This window comes from Mastigoproctus giganteus, chromosome 3 (assembly GCF_048544385.1).
Source record: "Mastigoproctus giganteus isolate SK-2022 chromosome 3, ASM4854438v1, whole genome shotgun sequence".
NCBI classification, from domain to species: Eukaryota; Metazoa; Arthropoda; class Arachnida; order Uropygi; family Thelyphonidae; genus Mastigoproctus; species Mastigoproctus giganteus.
The window spans coordinates 171239996-171261565 of record NC_143577.1 but is presented as its reverse complement, the minus strand read 5'-3'; the positions used below and the strand labels follow the sequence as shown (position 1 = coordinate 171261565).

Below are 21570 nucleotides of genomic sequence, written 5' to 3'. Positions count from 1 at the left end.
ATACTATGTTGCTGCAACAGGATCTGGAAAGGTTGAGCAGATGGGCTTCGAGGTGGCAAATGAAGTTTAACATTGACAAATGTAAAGTACTACACATGGGAAACAGCAACCCCAGAGCAACGTATCAACTCTGTGGTACTACACTGACAGTGGTAGAGAATGAAAGGGACCTGGGGGTGGTTGTGCAGGCAAATATGAAGTTCTCTGAGCAGTGCAGATGGGCTGCAAGAGTAGCTCATGGTGTATTGTCAATGATATATAGGAATTTTTCTAGCAGGGATAAGGAGGTGATTATTCCCTTGTATAAGGCAATGGTCCGGCCACACCTAGAGTACTGTATACAGGTCTGGAAGCCTCATTTCAAGAAGGACGTAGAGCTGCTGGAACGAGTACAGAGAATGGCAACAAGGTTAGTGAATGGAACAAAGGGGTGCTCTTACGAAGAAAGGCTTAAGTTTTGCAAATTACAGAGTCTGGAGACTAGGCAATAGCGAGATGATCTGATAGAGGTGTATAAGGCTTTGAATGGTTTGAGCATGCTCAATGCTGATGGGATCCTTCCTCTTGCTCAGAATAATCACCTGAGAAGGCATAAATTCAAACTGAGGAAAGACAGATGTAGGATAGACGTGAGGAAATTTGCCTTTAGCCAGCGGGTGGTTGGTTGGTGGAACAGACTTCCATCCCTTGTCGTGGAAGTTGATAGCCTAAATAAGTTTAAGGCTCAGCTGGACAGGTATTTTGAACAAACAGAGGGGTGAAGTGGAAGCGGTTTTTTTTTTTTTTTTTTTTGGCTAATGCTGCATAAGCTTGCTTTCTTGCATCAAATGCTTCTACTAGTGCTAATACTAATGCTAATGCTAAAGTCATCAATCATACTGCATGATGGAAGAGATAGGGAAGGATTGACCGGAACTTAGCTCTAGAGACTAAACATGGGTTCCACCACTTCAAGGCTTGAAGTGATGGAAGAGATAGGGAAGGATTGACCGGAACTTAGCTCTAGAGACTAAACATGGGTTCCACCACTTCAAGGCTCCAAAAAGCAAAGTGGTGGTATTGCACCGGTTGATGAGAGTCATCTACCACCTAGTACTGTCTGGTAACATAGAGGGGCAGCATTCCTCCATGTGGTGTGGGTGCCACACCTGACCCCTTGCTTACGTTGGTTCAAACCTGGGTGGTCACCCACCATGTATTTGTGCATGGAGGTTATACCCAGAATTACTAACAGTCCCACCATTGTGAAAGTGCAAGCATAGAATTTGGCTGTCACAGACCGTCCGGACTTCGCCGAAATTGGGTCCACTTGAACTGAGTGCCACCCGAATATCAGTTCCATCAGCATTTTAGACTCCCAGGTAGCAAGTATAGCTTGTCTGGCATATCTGAGAGAATGTCTATGACAACCTCAATTTGTTCTGACAATTGTCAGAACAAATCTTGATGTAGTATTGTAAAAGTTGGTTGCATGAAAAAACTGAAGGAACAAATAGACAAATTAGTGGAGAATGAAATGTTTATGTTATTTTATTATTATTATAATTTTTTTTTTTTGGCTGATGCTGTATAAGCTTGCTTCTTTAAGTCACTTGCTACTACTAATATTAATTCTGTATGTGAATGTTTTATTGAATGCTTCTTAGACAGGAACATCGATCAGATTGCAGGCATTCTGAATGTTTTTTTTTTGTTCAATGCACACTTTGATTTTAGTCTATGAATCACAGAATTCAGTTATGCCCATTGAAGAAAGTAGAAACCATTTACAAAGTCAAAGGCTATTTCAATTTCTGAATTGTGTAAACAGATGCTGGAAGGGTGTTTTTGTAATTTTAAGTTGAAGACTAAATACACAAGGAATAATATATTATGGGTAGAAATTAACGGTGTAAATACACCATAGTTTAGCCCATAACATATTATGCCTTGTGCATTGAATCTTCAACATATTATCATTATCTTCACCACTTGGCATCTCTCATATTGTGGAATTAACTTCACAACCATGATGGCATGTCTACATTATCAGGGTACTTCCCGCCACCGATGAGTGAGCCAACAAGCTCCAAAACACATCAGAGTTGTGGTGGTGACCACTGAAAATAAATAAAAGTAGTCTCCTCTACTAAAGAAGCATTATTTACTCGAAGTAGTGCAATACCTGGTATCTCGTTATGAAGGTAGCCACTACCGGCAGAATTACTATACAAGTACAGGTCACGTTTGAAAAAAAAGCCGTGAATTAGTGTTGAATTTGAAAGTGTCTACAATTCTTTCCCTCTCCCCCCCACACACGATAGGAGGGAGTATCTGATGAGAACTTTGTCGATCAGTTCGGCCCTGGAGAGATTGTGCAAGGCTCAAGGGGTAGAATTTTTCTCAGCTTGGTCTTTGCTTGTTAACAGGAGAGACTACTTCTACAGGGATTGGATACACGTAAATAGAAAGAGTGCAAGAATATTTTCTGATGTTATCGAGACAGTGTTAGGTGGGTCGGAAAACTACTAGCTTGGGGGGTACACGGAATAATAAATTAACAGTAGGTGCTGGAAGAGGCGAAAGTGATTCTTGCACTGCTTCTATTGGAATGAGCAGCAACCTGGAAAACAGGATGCAGGGGATTTCAGAGACTGCTGGGAGCCATTGCGATACAAAGAAATATATAGGTTGTATTAGGATAGCTAAGAATAGGAACACATGCATGTATACTTGCCTGTACACCAATGCTAGAAGTTCGGTAAATAAATTTGATGAATTTGAGTGTTAGTCAAAACATCAAAGGCAGATATTGTTGGAATATCAGAGACGTGGTGTCACACAGATTTAAGCAATAGAACAGGAATTTGGAGAGTACAATGTGTGCAGGAATGATAGGAAGGCAGGAGGGGTTATGCTATTAGTTCAGAAACATAAAATCCAAGGGCGTCCAGCCAGTCGACATCGCTGGACAGTGCAGTCGATTCAGTTTGGTGACATAAGCACTGGGAAATGAAAATTGAGAGTAGGAGTGTGTGTTATAGGCCTAATGACTCTGATGAGTATAATAAAAAACTGTACAGGGAAATACAGTGGGCCAGTAAATCAGAGAGTCTTATAATGGGGGATTTTAATTTCTCAGATATTGATTGGAATTTGTGGGTTGGTCACTCACACACTAGCAAGGCTTTTGTGGATTTATTGCATGATTATTTTCGGCATCAGTATGTTAGGGAGGCAGCAAGATGGAGTAATACTTTTGATTTGATTATTGGTAGTGATTCTTCATGCATTAAGAATCTGCAGATAAAGAAACCACTAGGTGGCAGTGATCACAGTTTGTTGAAGTGGGATTTACTCAAAGAGGTAACTACCATCAAGGGTAAAGGGAAGGGATTTTACTTTCATAAAGGCGACTACAGAGGTCTGAGACAGTATTTAAATTCTATACAGTGGGACCAACTGATGATGTTACCAACAGCAAATTCAAAATGGGAAGCATTCAAAGAATTAATCTTGGAAACTACTAGGCTTTACATATAAACTAAGAAATATTGTTCAAGGTTTAGGCCTAAATGGATGTGAGATGAACTAATGAGATGTGGCAGAGAAGAAAACTGCATGGGATACATATAAATTAATGGGTGACATGGAAGTCTATGATAGATAGAAGCTGGTCTGTAACCAAGTCACAAAGGAAGTTGCGCCTCCGTAGTCAGGTGGGAAGGAGCAGCAGCAGTGCGTAGCACACGCTTCTTGATTAGACCGGGGTTCGAGCCCGTCACCACCAAATACGGAGGATGCGGAAAGGTCAGGGAATGACCACCGCATATTCCCGGAGCAATATGGTCTTAGTTGCTAATGCTCCTAAAAACCAAATAACAAACAAACAAAGGAAGTTAGGGAGGCAAAGACAGATTATGAGAAATCTTTGTCAAAGGATGCTAAGAAAAACAGCAAAGAGTTCTTTATGTATATAAACTCTAGAAGGAAGGGGATGAATCAGATTGGTCCACTGGATATCTGTGGTTCAACTGTTGATGATCTTGCTCAGGTGGCTAACAAACTAAATGAGTATTTTGCATCTACATTCACAAATGAGGAGTTATTCATGGAGGGGAATGTCAGAGTTGAACTAAACTCTGGCAGTGAGCTAGATGATTTTGTAATAACTGAGAGGAAAGTGGAGGAGAAATTGTTGAAGATTAACGTAACAAAGGCTGTTTGTTTGTTTGTTGTTTGGTTTTTTTTTAGGCGCATTAGCAACTAAGGCCATATTGCTCCAGGATATGCGGCGGTCATTCCTTAACCTTTCCGCATCCTCCGTATTTGGTGGTGACGGGCTCGAACCCCGGTCTAATCAAGAAGCGTGTGCTACGCACTGCTGCTCCTTCCCACCTGGCTACGGAGGCGCCTGTAACAAAGGCACCTGAGGTAGTAGTAGTAGTGGTAGTAGTGGAATGTGATGCAAGAAAGCAAGTGTATGAGCTTATGCAGCATCAGCCAAAAAAAAAAAAAAAAAAAATCATACTATTCCCTCCAAATGCTGTCCAGTTCCTCCTTAAATTTATCCAACCTATCAACTTCCACAACGACAGATGGAAGTTTGTTCCAACAATTAACCACCTGGTGGCTAAAGGCAAATTTCCGCACATCTATTCCACATCTGTCTTTTCTTAATTTGAATTTATGCCCCCTTAGGGTGCCTCCATAGCCAGGTGGGAAGGAGCAGCAGTGCATAGCACACGCTTCTTGATTAGACCGAGGTTCGAGCTCGTCGCCACCAAATATGGAGGATGCGGAAAGGTCAGGGAATGACCACCGCATATCCCGGAGCAATATGGTCTTAGTTGCTAATGCTCCTAAAAAAAAAACCAAAGCCCCCTTAGGTTCGTAATCTGAACAAGTGGAAGGATCCCTTCAAAAATCAGTGTGCTCAACCCATTCAAGCCTTATACACCTCAATCAGATCAGCGCACAGGTGCCTAGTCTCCAGCCACTGCAATTTGCAGAACTTAAGCTTCTCTTGCTAAGAGGATCCCTTCATTCCCCTCATCAATCTTGTTGCCCTTCTCTGTAAATTCTTAATCTTCGCTCAAGCAAATCTACATCCTTCCTAAAATGAGGCTTCCAGACCTGTATGCAGTACTCAAGGCGTGGCCTGACCATTGCCTTATACAGAGGGACAATCACCTCCTTTTCCCTGCTAACAAAATTCCTATATATCATTGACAAAACCCCATGACCTGCCATGGCAGCCTGTCTGCATTGCTCAGAATCTTTCATATCTAACTGCACAATTACTCCCAGGTGTTTTTCATTTTCTACCACCTTAAGTGTAGTATCACACAGTTGGTACTTTTCTCTCGGGTTACTTCTATCCAATGCAGTACCTTGCATTTGTCAAGGTTAAACTTCAGTTGCCACTTCTTAGCCCATCTGCCTAAATTATCTAGATCCTGTTGCAGTAGCACACTCTCATTATTGTCATTAACAATCTGCCAACCTTTGTATCATCTGCAAACTTCGACACTAAGCCTGATATACCTTCATCAATATCATTGATAAATATACAAAACCACAGTGGACCCAACACTGAACCCTGGGGGACTCCACTAATAACATTAGTCCACGAAGAGAAGCACCCATTGATTACCACCCTCTGTCTTCTCCCACTTACCCATCCTTTTATCCATTGTAGCAACTTACCCTTAATACCATTCTGCTCCAATTTATCCAGTAGTCATCCATGCACAACAGTGTCAAACGCTTTCCTGAAATCCAAATATATTATATCAAAATTATTTTTTGCATCCAGTTCCTTTGTAACCACATCATAATAACCAATCAAATTTGCCAGGCTAGACTTTCCCTTAACAAACCCATGCTGTCTGAATTATTGCTGCAGTCTTGTCTAGATGATCCTGCAATGCATCTTTAACCAGTTTGCAGGGTGGATGGGATCTATCCAGTTATATTAAAGGAGGCAGCAAAGGAAGTAAGCAAACACGTAGCCATAATCATGAGAGCTTCCTTTGACTCAGGGGAGGTACCCATGGACTGGAGATGTGCAAATATGACCCCAGTTAACAAAGGAGGATCAAAGGGTGACACAAGTAATTACAGACCTGTTAGTTTAACTTCTGTTCCAGGGAAATTAATGGTGGCACTGGTTAAAGAAGCACTGCAGGATCATCTAGACAAGACTTCAGTTATAGCTCGGACACAGCATGGGTTTGTTAAGGGGATGTTGTCTTGTCTGACCAATTTGATTGGATACTATGATGTGTTCACAAAGCAACTGGATGCAGGGAATAACTTTGATATCCTATATTTGGATCTTACTATTACGAAGGTTGGTAGGGTTGTTAATGACACTAATGACAGTACGCTGCTGCAACAGAATCTAGAAAGGTTAAACAGATGGGCTGAGAGGTGGCAAGTGAAGTTTAACATTGACAAATGTAAAGTTTTGATACTTTTGCACTTGGAAGACTGCTGCACAAATTGGAGTAGTGTGGCATTGGAGGTAAATTGCTGCTATGGATAAAGGGATGGTTGAGTGGGAGAAGACAGAGTGGTAATCAATGGAAACTGCTCTTCATGAACTAATGTTATTAGTGGAGTTCCTCAGGGTTCAGTGATGGGTCCATTACTGTTTTCTGTATTTATAAATGATATTGATGATGTTATATCAGGCTTTATGTCCAAGTTTACAGACGATACGAAGGTTGGTAGGGTTGTTAATGACACTAATGACAGTATGCTGCTGCAACAGAATCTAGAAAAGTTAAACAGATGGGCTGAGAGGTGGCAAGTGAAGTTTAACATTGACAAATGTCAAGTACTACATATGGGAAGCAGTAACTCCAGAATAACATATCAACTCTGTGATACTACACTGACAATGGTAGAGAATGAAAAGGACCTAGGGGTAATTTTGCAGGCAGATATGAAGTTTTCTGAGCAGTGCAGATGGTGTGCAAGAGTAGTTCATGGTGTCTTACCAATGATATACAAGAATTTTTCTAGCAGGGATAAGGAGGTGATTATGCCCTTGTATAAGGCGATGGTCAGGCCACACCTTGAGTATTGTATACAGGTCTGGAGGCCTCATTTTAAGAAGGATATAGTGTAGTTGGAATAAGTACAGTGAAGGCCAAGAGATTAGTGAATGGAACAAAGTGTTGCTGTTATGAAGAAATTCTTAAATTTTGCAGATTACAGTGTTTGGAGACGAGGCACCTGCGAGGTGATCTGATTGAGGTGTATAAAGCTTTGAATGGTTTGAGCATGCTCAGTGTAATGGGATTATTCCTCTTGCTCAGAATAATCACCTGAGAGGGCGTAAATTCAAATTGAGGAAAGACAGTTGTACAATAGATGTGCAGAAGTTTGCCTTTAGCCAGTGGGTAGTTGATTGGTGGAACAGATTTCCATCTCTTGTTGTGGACAGGTATTTGGAACGAACGGAGGGGTGAAATCAGAGCTTTTTTTTTTTTGGCTGATGCTGCATAAGCTTGCTTTCTTGCATCGTATGCCTCTACTAATGCTAAAATGCTAAATATGAGATAAAATCAAATGATGCCGTTACACTACTTATGTAATTAAACTTATGGGTAAACTATGATGTATTTACACTGTTATTATATAGTTAATTTCTACCCATAACATATTATGTCTTGTGCATTTAAGCTTCAACATATTATCATTATCTTCACCATTTGCCCTCTCTAATATTGTGCAATTAACTTCACAACTGTGATGGCATATCTGCATTATCCGGGCACCTGCCTGCCAACCGATAAGTGAGCCAATAAGCTCCGAAATGTGTCTGGGTGATGGTGCTCACTGAGAATAAATAACAGTAGTGGTCTACTGTTGAATAAATCTATTAGTGTCCTCTACTATAAAAGCGTTATTTATTTGAAGTAGGGCAATACCTGGTATCTCATTGTGAAGGCAGCCACAATATGAGATAAAATCAAACGATGCTATTACACTACTTATGTAGTTAAACTTATGGGTAAACTATGATGCATTTACACTGATATATTGTAATTTTAAGAAAATGCTGTATATATTTCCTGTTGGTCAGACTTCTGATATAAATTTTCTGCAGTGTTTTGATTTCACCTGTGATTATCTTGTAATTTTAGCATTAGCATTAGTAGAGGCATTTGATGCAAGAAAGCAAGCTTATGCAGCATCAGCCAAAAAAAAATAAATAAATAAAAAATAAATAATAAATAAATAAAAAATAACCGCTTCCACTTCACCCCTCTGTTCATTCGAAATACCTGTCCAGCTGAGCCTTAAACTTATTTAGGCTATCAACTTCCATGACAAGGAATGGAAGTCTGTTTCACCAACCAACCACCCGCTGGCCAAAGGCAAATTTCCACACATCTATCCGACATCCGTCCTTCCTCAATTTGAATTTATGCCCTCTAAGATGATTATTTTGAGCAAGATGAAGAATCCCATTGGCACTGAGCATGCTCAAACCATTCAAAGCCTTATACACCTCTATCAGATCACCTCGCCGGTGCCTAGTCTCCAGACTCTGTAATTTGCAAAACTTAAGCCTTTCTTCGTAAGAGCAACCCTTTGTTCCATTCATTAATCTTGTTGCCCTTCTCTGTACCCGTTCCAGCAGCTCTACATCCTTCTTGAAATGAGGCCCTCCAGACCTGTATACAGTACTCAAGGTGTGGCCTGACCAATGCCTTATACAAGGGAATAATCACATCCCTGTCCCTGCTAGAAAAATTCCTGTATATCATTGACAAGACACCATGAGCTACTCTTGCAGCTCGTCTGCACTGCTCAGAGAACTTCATATCTGCCTGCACAATTACCCCCAGGTCCTTTTCATTCTCCACCACTGCCAGTGTAGTACCGCTGAGTTGATACGTTGCTCTGAGGTTGCTGTTTCCCATGTGTAGTACTTTACATTTATCAATGTTAAACTTCATTTGCCACCTCTCAGCCCATCTGCTCAACCTTTCCAGATCCTGTTGCAGCAGCATAGTGTCAGTAGTGTCCTTAACAACCCTGCCAACCTTTGTATCATCTGCAAACTTGGACATTAAACTTGATATCCCATCATTAATATCATTCATAAACACCGAAAACAACAACGGACCCAACACTGAACCCTGAGGAACTCCACTAATAACATTACTCCACGTTGAGCAGTGTCCATTGATTACCACTCTCTGTCTTCTGCCACTGAACCATCCCCTTATCCATAGCAGCAATTTGCCTCCAATGCCACACTGCTCCAATTTGTGCAGCAGTCTTCCATGTGCAACAGTATCAAAAGCCTTTCTAAGATCCAAATATATAATATCAAAGTTATTCCCTGCATCCAGTTCTTTTGTGACTACATCATAGTATCCAATCAAATTGGTCAGGCAAGACCTGCCCTTAACAAAACCATGCTGCGTCTGAGCTATAACTGAATTCTTGTCTAGATGATCCTGCAGTGCTTCTTTAACCGGTGCCTCCATTAATTTACCTGCAACAAAAGTTAAACTAACAGGTCTATAATTACTTGTGTCAGCCTTTGATCCTCCTTTGTGAATTGGGGTCACATTTGCACATCTCCAGTCCATGGGTACCTCCCCTGAGTCCAAGGAAGCTCTCATAATTATGGCTAAGGGTTTGCTTACTTCCTTTGCTGCCTCCTTTAATATAACTGGATAGATCCCATCCACCCCAGGTGCCTTTCTTGTATTTATCTTCAACAATTTCTCCTCCACTTTACTCTCAGTTATTACAAGATTCTCTAGCTTACTGCCAGAGTTGAATACACCTCCGGCATTCCCCTCGATGAATAACTCCTCATGTGTGAATGTCGATGCAAAATATTCATTTAGTTTGTTAGCTACCTGAGCAGGATCATCAACAGTTGACCCATCGATATCAAGTGGACCAATCTGATTCATCCCCTTCCTTCTAGAGTTTACATAAGTAAAGAACTCTTTGCTGTTTTTCTTTGCATCCCTTGGCAAAGATTTTTTCATAATCTGCCTTTGCCTGCCTAACCTTCTTTGTAACTTGGTTACAGATCAACTTGTATCTATCATAGGCTTCTGTGTCATGTATTAATTTGTATGTATCCCATGCATTTTTCTTCTCTGCCATATGTCTCATTAGTTCATCTGACATCCATTTAGGCCTAAACCTTGAACAATATTTCTTAGTTGGTAGGTAAAGCCTAGTAGCTTCCAAGATAAGTTCTTTGAATGCTTCCCATTTTGAATTTGCTGTTGGTAACATCATCAACAGCCATCATCAGTTGGTCCCGCTGTATAGAATTTAAATACTGTCTCAGTCCATCGTAGTCGCCTTTACGAAAGCAATAACCCTTCCCTTTACCCCTAATGGTAGTTACCTCTTTCAGTAAATCCCACTTCAGCCCACTGTGATCAATGCCACCTAGTGGTTCCTGTATCTGCAGATTCTTAATGCATGAAGAATCACTACTGATTTTTCTGTAGTGTTTTGATTTCATCTTTGATTGTCTTGATGCAGTGCATTTCTCTTCATAACTCAGTGCACTAGATGTGTGGTACTTTGCAGGTGTTTTTTATTTTTTTGTTAAAAAGACCGCATTTTTGTATCGTTTGTTCTTATTACCGTATTTTATGGGGCCTGAAATTTGAAAAAAAAAATGTATTACATAAAGTTATTGAACTCAAGTTTTATTCATTATAAAATTCATACATCTCATCACTGTCAAAACTCCCATCCATTAGCTTGTCCTCATTTATATCTGATGATGAATCATATATTGCCTTCATATATTGCCTCTTCCTCAGTTCCATCTATGGCATTTGAAATGCCACATTTCTTAAATGACTTGACAACGATCTCAATGTTGATATTATCCCAGGATCTTTTCACCCAGGTACAAACTTCTCCTATAGTTGGTTTCTTCACTCTTCCTGCTGGTGTCAAATTGTCCCTAGAAGACTTCATCCATTGGTTCCATTCGTCTCTCATGGCAGCTCTGAAGGGTTTGTTAATGCTAACATCAAGTGGTTGGAGCTGGAATGTCAAGCCTCCAGGTATGACGGCAAGTTTTGTTTTTTGCTCTGCAGCAATCTTCTTTGTATTTTTTGTTATGTGTGCCCTGAACTGATCAAGCACCAATAGGGCAGGTTTGTGTAAGAGCCCACCTGGTCTCTTGCTCCAAACTTTCTCAAACCAGATCTTCATCCCATCCTGATCCATCCAATCCTTGTCATGAACGTGGACAATCGCTCCTTGAGGAATGTCTTCTTTTAGCATTGTTTTGCATTTGAAAATCAGCATAGGAGGCAGCTAGGTTCTCTCGGCACAACAAGCTAGAACAACTGTATAATGGCTCTTTTCATGTCCAGTTGTCTTCACAGTTAGTTTTTACCTCCTTCTTATCAACAGTTCTGTTACTTGGGACATCAAATTGAAGGGGGACTTTGTCCATATTTGCAATCTGTCCCAACTCAAACTGATGTGTCTTCTGACATTGAATGACAAAATGATGAAATTCAAGGACCTTCTGCTCATAGCTTTCAGGCATCTTTTGGGCAAATCTGGTGCGTGTACGCATGCTTAGTCCATTCTGTTTCATGAACCTGAAGCACCAATTGTGTCCTCCTTTGAAATCAGTAACTTCTTTTTCATCAGCAATTCTTCTTGTCTCATGCTGAACCATCTTTGTGGACACAGGAATTCCAATTGCCCTTTGCTCCTCAATCCATATCTTAAATTCCCTCTCTAAATCAGGCCATTTTGCTGACTTGCCTCTAATGGCCTTCTTCTGCCGTGGCGTTTTCAGTAGGGTTTCTTCTTCCCGTAGCCAGTCCCGGATTGTTTTCTCAGTTGGAGAAGGACCAAACTTACGTTCAGCAGCAGCATGATTTCCATTCACTTTTGCAAACTGGATCCCTTTTATCTTGAATTCAGCACTGTACGAAAATCTTTTCTGAGCCATTTCTGGGCAGAATGTGGCAAAACGTAACCAAACATAACCAGTAACAAGTGCGAAACAATGAGCGCAAAGACAACAAGCACGAAAAAGCAGGTAATGCAAGTAAAAAAAATCTACAACCACTGTATAAGACGCACCCAGATTTTAGACCCCAAATTTTTCGAAAAAAGGTGCATCTTATACATGGGGAAATATGGTATCATCCTATTATCTAGTATAGTGTCTGAATTAATATAATTTTAAGTAAACCATTTTAAACTATTTGTTGCCTTTTTACCAAAAAATATATTCCATGCTAAAAGCTGTGCACCTGCTTGTGTGACTTTCTTTTTTTCTTAATGCTCCCACTTAGATGATTAAGTGTAATGGTTGTAGAATTAGAACATGGAAATTTTTTGTATACTGGCCATCTGATAAAATCAAAAGAATTGCCACTCTGTGTACTACATGAAGCTAATTTATCCCTTTTCCTCCAAAAAAAAAAAAAAAAAAAGTTTTAAGGATAGTTTTTTTTTTGGTAGTTGTTGGCGTATCGGCTTCTGTGGCCATAATGCGCCTCCCAAGGTTTTTGCAGTACTTTGATCCAAGCCCGAGGCGGGATTCAAACCCACGACCTTTGGGTTGCCAGGCAGGCACTTTACTCGCCTGGCTAGCCCGGTCGGCTAAGCATAGTTTGAAGATAATATGTAGGTTCAGAATTGTTTTATCTTAATCCTTAGATGGCTGTTATGGGACAATGCTATTATAAAATCAAGTAATAAACGAAATAAAAAAAAAATGAAAAATATCAATATTTAGTGATAGAAAATGTAAAACTATGGAATATGGATTTTAATATCTCACTAATACAATTAAGACTATAAATCAATAAAACATCTTTATATGATATTTAAATATAATATGAAGCATGACAGGTTCAGTAATCTTCTTTGACTCAGTTTTGGATTATTTTAGCATTATCATTTTGCCTGCCTGTTCTGTGTTATTCTGGTGAGCTACTATAGTAATTTTTAAACTTTAAAAAGTCTTACATTTGGAACTCAGTGTAATGCTAATAGTTATAGCATATGTGCTGATACTTTTATTAAACCATTTTGTTAATGATGCATGCTCCCTTATGATACAGAGTGAGTAGTTATATTTACTGATATTTATAGCTAGAGCCAGGAGTTCCTTTACCAAGTCCAAATGACCTCAAGAGGAAAATTATTATAAAAAATAAGCGACTAAAGCCTGAAGTTGAGAAACGTGAGTTGTGGAAGTATTTTGGTAGTAAACTTCACATAATTACCCTAATCAACTTCAGTTTTCTTTTTCTATATATATATATATATATATATATAACTACTAAATTAATTATATATAAATAAGGTGGCCAAAACTCAGTTCCATTGCAATAGGAAACATTTAAAAACAAATATTTATAAATTTAGTATGCTCAATAGTTTATTGGTTTGCTGTAGATGATCTGACAACAATAAGCTCAACAACAGTCAAAAAAAAAAAAAAATCCAAATAATCAAATGGGATGTTGCTGGCATTTCAATCTAAGAAAACTCTTGTGGAGGTGTTCCCACATGAAAATCTGTTCTTGTGATTATTATGTGCAAGTTTGATGCTTTGGGAAGTGTTTGCAATCTTCCAATGCCAGTCAGATAAGTGCAAAATTGGGGAAACTTGGAGAAATGTCCTAAAAATTTACAAGAATAGGCACTCTAAGCTGGAATTTTCAGGACTTTATAGTGTCAGGAGGATCACAAAGCATTTAAAATTCAAGCTTTACCTTTCAGTTAGTTTCTATTCAATTGGTACAAACCCTTAATAAATAAATAAATAAACAAATTTTCTTTTTATATGCTAGGACAACCATATAAATTAAGAAGAATTCATGAGAGAGAGAGCGGAAGGGGAGAGAGAGAGAGAGAGAGAGAGAGAGAGAGAGAGAGAGAGAGAGTACAAGAAATTCACAATATTTAGTAGTCATATTTAAGTTGAAAAAGTCAACTTCAGAGAATGGAGTGTAAAAGACAAATACCAAATTATATATTTTGTGGTGGTGGTGTAGAGGTTTTGCGGCACAAGGGCAACTGAGGCCAAAATGTGCCTATCCAAATATTTGGAACGGTACCGGATATTTTGTTATTTTTCAATGTATTAAAAAAAAAATTCTTCAGGTTGGGCATCAAACCAGGCTTCCAACTGCATTTACCAGTTCATCATCTTTAAAATGAATTCCACAAAGATGATACTTGAGGATTCTGAACAAATAATAGGCATTTGGGGCCAGATCTGGACAGTACAAGGTGAGAGGAGGATTAATTGTCCAAATCCCCATTCATGAATTTTAGCCTGTGCAACCATGTGCATTGTTTTTCCATTTTTTTCCCTGAATTGTAGCTTTTAACTTTGGCTTAAGGCTCACATAATATTCCTCCATTATTGTGGTTTTAGCTGCAAGGTAATCAGTTACCAGCTGGTGGTTGAGTTGAAACTTTTTCAATGTTGGAGATCTCAAAATGTTAAGTACTTCGTTAAGTACTTAACATTTATGTTAAGTACTTAACGAAGTAAAATACGAAGTACTATGTTAAGTACTTCGTATTTTATGGGGCCTGAAATTTGAAAAAAAAAATGTATTACATAAAGTTATTGAACTCAAGTTTTATTCATTATAAAATTCATACATCTTTATTCTGTTTTCTAAAATTTTTTCTTCAATTATAGCAGTTGCTTAAGATGGCCAACCAGATCTTGGATAATCCTCAACTAATTCTCAGCCTCTTTTGAAATCTGTGGATAATTTTTTTTTTTCCCCTTTTATGAAAATGCCAAATGCAAGAGATATTAGAACCTATAGTACTTAGTGCCATGCAGGAGATGAATGTTGAGAAGATGAAAGAAGATATTTGTTGACATTAGACGTGAATCTCTGTAGATTGTTATTTTCAGAAAATATGTATGAAGGAAGGTTGTTCCAGAAACTGGAAGTTGAATAAATAAATGAGGAAGAAGAAAAGTTGGTTCTGTCAGTTTGTAGTTGGACAGTAAAAGGATGTTGACTGGTTGCGGCATGTATTTAGACTGCTTTGGAAGAGAGAGAGAGAGAGAGAGAGAGAGAGAGAGAGAGAGAGAGTGAGAATTATAGAATCCAGTTCAGAAGAACAGTGCCCATGGAAGTATCTGTAGAAAATTCATGCAGCAGAAACAGAATGTCTATGAGACAGAGTGGAGATACTCTGTTAAAGAAGAGTCATTAATTAACCTAACTGCCCTTTTTTGAATCTAGAAGCCTGACAGAGGTTTTGGGGCACTGCCCCAGATGTGGGAACAATATTCTGTGGTAGGGCGGATTTGCAATTTGTACGGAGTGAACAGTTATTTGGAAGAAAAGTAATGCCAGGTGTGAAAGAGAAAACCCAGTTTTTTAGATGCAGAGGAAACAATATTTGTAATGTACTTATGCCGAGAGAGAGAGAGAGAGAGAGAGAGAGAGAGAGAGAGAGAGAGAGAGAGAGAGAATTTGGGATTAGTTTGATTAGAAGTCAGGGTAATCACAAATAGAGATATAGGATCTTGCCTAGAAATCAGAGTGTCTTCGAAGATAAGCATAAGAGCAGAAGAATCCTTTTTGCGAGATATAAGACAGGTCTGAGTTTTAGAAGGATTTAAATCAACTAAGTTATCTTTGCCCCAACGGAGAATTAGCTGGAGATTATTTCTCTATCAATAAAAGCATAAAACTAAAGAAAATGCAGACTGAAAGTTATAAAACAGAGTTCATTCACATCATATATAAAAATATGATGTGAATGAACCAAAAGCAACACGTAAGAGAAAATTAACTGATTACTTGTTGCTTTTGTTTCATTCACTTCGTATTAGGCAAGTTCGCTTTTATAACTTTCAGTCTATATTTTCTTTAGTTTTATTATCCATTTTGCTGTTATTTAAACAGCCTATAACCACTTTCTATATAATTTCTCTTTACGTTTTTTTTACTGTTGTCTCAGTAATTTGTTCATCTGCTGAATAATATTTGCTGTATTTACTTCCATGTGCTTCTTACCACTTTTCCCACAACTGACTCATGTACTCATGTCTATACTATTGACAAGGGCGGCACCTAGCCTTGCAGCTATCTCCACCTATATAATCTGTAGGCACAGAATCCCATATTATGGCCTGAAATGTAAGTGTATGTGTGTGTGTGTGTCTGTGATGTGTAATGTGTGCAAAGTCAGACCTCTCTGCCACCTGGGAGCAGCCACTACCTGGGCAGATGCACCCTGGTGCCCATCCCTCACACAAAGAGCCGGGCCTGTATTACTAATATTGTCTGTACAAAAATGTACTAAAAATTCTGCACTCACGTATAGTGGTGCAAGACCAGTGGGTGCCAACAAAATCCTGCTCATAGGTTGCCTAAACCTATGTGCCCGCATAAAAAAAAAAAATTATCCCACACTCAAGCAGTAGGGAAAAAGAAAAAAAAACAGAAGAAGAAGAAAAAAAAAGTGTACAATGCACTTGCAATCAGTACTTGTCATAATTATAGACCCCAGGAGCTCACATCTTGTGGGTATGGGCTTGGCAAACCAGGGTCCTGAGCTGAATATCATCATTCTTCCCTTTCTTGGTGATTCGTTTCTACTTTTGACTCTCTCTCTCTCTCTCTCTCAGGGTAACTAGGGAATTTTTTTTTGAATGGTGCAGCATAAGCCTCAGGCTTCCTTGCCTCATATGGCTAGTAATAATAATTAATAATTCTCTTCCCTTTTTAAATGCAGATTTAGCAAACTTTTGCAAAGCATTATACTTGTTAGCATCCACAAGATATTCAGATTCATTACCCATATAAAAATCAGATATTTCCTTTTTTAATTCCCCCCTATAGTTTTCATATAAGGGACAGTCATAAAGAATGTGGTTCCAGGATTCCAAACAACTACAAAAACACAATGGGTTGGCTACTAATCCAAAAGTAAACAGCTTACAGTTAAAAGATCAGTGACCAGTTAAAAAAAAAGGTCTCCATTTCAGGAAAAAACCACTTAGAAACTTTATGATTCCACACAAGTCTGACTTCAGAGACAAATAATCTAGTTACAGCTACAGTGTCACTTAAGTTCCACCTGCCCTGCCTGCCACCTAAGAGGTTCATAATAATCTTTTTGGCCTGTGGTATACGTATAGATGTATCACTAGTAATATCCATGAATGTTAAGGTTCTGCCTTTCCTGAAAAGAAGAAGTAATCTTAGCCAGAACCTGAATAGGTCATACTCACCTCACACATCTCTACCTGCTTACGGGAAATGATCCTCCACAATATGCACCCTACTCACAACCACTTACAGTAAAACATATACTTCTTGAATGTAGGCATGTTCAACAATGCCCGATCAATGTCTTTCAGTATCATTTCAGATCTCCAACAACCTCTGTCTCTCTAGCATCATAGGTAAAGAAGCAAATCGCTCTGAATTCTTTTTCTATCTAAAACAAAATTCAAATGTATGACTGTTTCTAACTGCTCCCCATGCAGTTATCATAAGTTACTTAATTAATTTGGAAGGTGCAATATGGCCTCATCATCATCATCATCAGCCATTTTCAATCCACTGCAGGATGAAGGCCTCTCCAGCAACTTTCCAGTTCCTTACTGGCACTGGAAAGTTGCTGAGCACTGGCCATCCATTAACTACCCGAAAACTCATGAATTTCATCTATCCATCTCTGCCTTTGTCTTCCAGGTTTTCTTCTAGCTCCTCTTGGGTACCATTCTGTTATTTTCTTAGTCCATCTGTCATCATGTCTTTGAGCTATGTGTCCTGCCCAAGATCATTTTAGTTCTTTAGTTTTGATAAGAATGTCCTTTACTTGAGTTTGCTGCCTAATCCATGTGTTTCTTTTCTTATCTAACAGTCTGATTCCCAATATAATTCGTTCCATTCTTCGCTGTGTAGTTCTCAGCTTCTCTTCCATTCTTTTGGTAAGTGCCCAAGTTTCACTTCCATAAGTCATGGTGGGGAGTATACATTGGTTCATTATTTTACGTTTCAGACAAACTGGGATATTGCTCTTCAGTATGTGACTATATTTCCTGAATGCTATCCATTCAAAATTTATTCTTCTCTTGACTTCCAGCCATTTATCATTATTACAGCTAATAACTTGTCCCAGATAAGTATATGACTCCACCTTTTCAATTACTGCTCCTTCAATCATTATTTCCCTTTCCGTGGCATACTTGTTCATCATTACTTTTGTTTTAGCCATATTCATCTTTAGTCCAAATTCTTACTAACTGTGCATAACTGATTAAGATTTTCCTCTAATTCTTTGGGATTGTGGCTTATAATCACAATGTCATCTGCAAATCGTAAATGGTTTAGGTACTCTCCGTTCACATTGGCTCCTTTCTGCGACCAGTCTAATCTTCTGAAAGCTTCCTCAAGGTCAGCAGTAAACAGCTTCGGAGATATTGTGTCTCCTTGTCGAACTCCTTTCTCGATTTTAAATTTGCTACTGTCTTTGTCTAGTCTAATAAAGGAGGTAGCACTCTCATATATTTCTTCAAAATCATAATATATGGGGTATCTATGCCTTGTCTTTCCAGTGCCCGAAACATTGCCTTATGCTGTATGGAGTCAAATCCCTTTTCATAATCCACAAATGCCAGGCATAATGGTGTTTTATATTCATTTGCTTTTTCCATTAGCTGTGATATTACGTGAAGGTGATCCATAGTTGAGAATCCTAAAGCCAGCTTGCACTTTCGGTTGATTCTCATCAAGTATTCTTTCTAATCTGTTAGTAATGACCCTTGTGAACAACTTGTAGATGTTGGATAACAAGCTAATTGGTCTATAATTTCCAATTTCTGATTTATCTCCTTTCTTATGCAGCAAAACTATGATTGCATTATTCCACTGCTTAGGCGTCACACCTTTTCTAATGCACTTTGTGAAGAGCCTTGCCAGTTTTTGTGTTATGTCTCTTCCTCCCAATTTTAACAACTCTACAGTAACTTCATCTTCCCCCGGGGCTTTCCGATTCTTCATTTTCTTCAATGCATGTTCTACCTCATCAGGAAGAATATTGGGTATGTCGTATGTGTTGCTACATTGCAATCCATCTTCCCCACTGCTGGTATCATTCCCTCGCTCCTTGTATAATTCTCTATAGTAGTCTTCTGCTATTTGAATTATGCCTTTTCTGCTGTTTATAAGTACACCATCGCTATTCTTCAGTTTCAGTATCATTTGTCTTTCTGTATTATGCTCATGGTTGCTGATTTAAATCCTTTGTTTTCCCTTAATGCTTGTTCTACTTTTATTGGGTTAAATCTTCTTATGTCCTCTCTGAGTCTCTTTCTAATGGCTTTGCATAACTCAGTATACTCAATTTTCTCCCTGTCAGTGTTTTTCTTGCTCTTCATTTGTCGTCTTTGGTTCATCATGACAAGTGTTTCTTGACTAATTTTTTCTTCTTTGGATTTCTGTTTCCCTATAGGTTTCTTGGGCTTTATCACTTTCAGAAAGTTGTAATATTCCTCGTCGATATCTTGGTCCTCAGCAGTCTGCAGAAGCTCAAACTTGTTTTTAAGTTCCAGTACATACTACTTTTTCTCCTCCTCTGTTATCTCACAGACCTTTGTATTATTTACTCGAGTCAGTTTTTTCCTTTCCCTTCCTACATCTATATCAACTGTACATCTTACCATTTTGTGATCACTTCCAACATTTACCTTATTCAGGACGGTAACATCATTCACAATATATCTTCTGTTAGTGAGGATGAAGTCGATTTCATTAGTTGTTAATCCATTTGGACTCTTCCATGTGCACTTTCTGTTCACCCTTTTCTTGAAAAAAAGTGTTCATTACTGACATTCCTTGAGATTCTGCAAATTCCACAAGTCTTTCACCTCTTTTATTTCTTTCACCAATTCCAAAATTTCCTATAGTTCCTCTTTCTGCGCTGGTTTGCCTTTTTCCAACCTTAGCATTGAAGTCCCCCATAATAATAGTGTAGTGGGTTTTCTGCTCATCTAGAAGACTCTCAATTTCAGTGTACATTTCTTCAACCTCTTCATCATCATGGCTCAATGTTGGTGCATAAATCATTATAATCTTTAGCTTGTATCTCTTAGAAATCTTGAGTATTAGTCTTGACACTCTTGGTGATGTACTTTTGAATTCCAAAATGTTGTTTTTAAAATCTTTATGGACCAGAAACCCAACTCCACCTTCACTCCTTTCACTGTTTCCATTGGTGTACAGCAGATTTCCACTTGATAAACTTATAAGTGATTGATTTCTTCTTCTTGTTTCAGCCAAACCGATGATATTCCAATTCACATTTTCTAATTCCTTTTCCAGCTCTAATATCCTGTCTTCACCGAGTGATCGTACGTTATAACAGGCCAAGTTCAATTTCCGTGCATGGCAGCCTGGTCGTACCCAGAGATTCTTAGCACCCTCTGCTTCCATTCTGATCCTCTCGCTGCCGTAAGAGGGAGAGTGAAAGCTGGGGACTGAGGGCCATTTGTATTGTTGTGTTCTCATTGCTGGAGGGTTTGGTCTTTTCCTCTTCATGCTGACCAGGCGTCTTGAAGAGAACCACTCTACACGTTCGTTGCCACCTAAGTGACACCTAAGTAACGTAACAGGGCTTACCATCGAGAAGGTGTGCATGAGTGGATTTTAGGGAGGCAGGCCAACCGGACTTCTCCTAAATCTTCTGTAATAGAGAGATATTGGATCCATCAGTGTTTTAGGCTGAGTGTCTGATAACACACAGGATGGCCTAAGTAGCCCTTATGCCAGAAAATACCATAACAACAACTACCTTTCCTCAAATAATAAGAAAAAGCTCAATAGGCAATATACAAGTTCAGGGGTATTACACCAGCTAAAACCTGTATAGCATTTGTTGATACTGTTTAGGACAAGGTTCCAAAGAATAGGCCCTGGGACAGAGCCTTGGGGACAACCTCTTAAAATCTGCTTACTATATCTAAGATGGTGTGAACATAGAATTACCTGTCTATTTATTAAACAACTTCTAATTAAACTATATAGATGTTCAGGAAAATGTAATTTCCTTAGGGAATACAATATGCTTTGATGCCATACAGTGGCAAAAGCACCTTCAAAATCAGTAAACAAAGCTAGTACATATTTGGATTGAGCTGTCTATATACTATTTAACGAATTTGGGAAACACTTAAAAACCTTTCCCAAATTCGTAAGTAATGAGATTGGTCTATACCCTCTGGGATCAGTTATCTGTTTGATACGTTTATGAAGCAACTTTAACAAAACTACTTTGAAAAATCCTGGAAATGTACTGTCAGTATAACACCTATTAAACATGCTTAATATGTTAGCATTAGCAATAGTAGAGGCATATGATGCAAGAAAGCAAGCTTATGCAGCATCAGCCAAAAAAAAAAAACTTCCACTTCACCCCTCCGTTCGTTTGAAATACTTGTCCAGCTGAGCCTTAAATTTATTTAGGCTATCAACTTCCACAACATGGGATGGAAGTCTTCCACCAACCAACTACCTGCTGGCTAAAGGCAAATTTCCATACATCTATCCT

At 38.8% G+C, this 21570-nt stretch overlaps 1 protein-coding gene across 1 annotated transcript in view; it reads left to right on the top strand.

The window, feature by feature from the left end:
- The window catches only part of LOC150088409 (1-phosphatidylinositol 4,5-bisphosphate phosphodiesterase-like), a 754578-nt gene that overhangs the window by 319482 nt on the left and 413526 nt on the right, over window positions 1-21570 (top strand). Inside the window, exon 16 of the mRNA XM_090370149.1 lies at window positions 13120-13210. Within this exon, the coding sequence (XP_090226275.1) occupies window positions 13120-13210 (91 nt within the window). The remainder of the gene's footprint in view (window positions 1-13119; window positions 13211-21570) is intronic.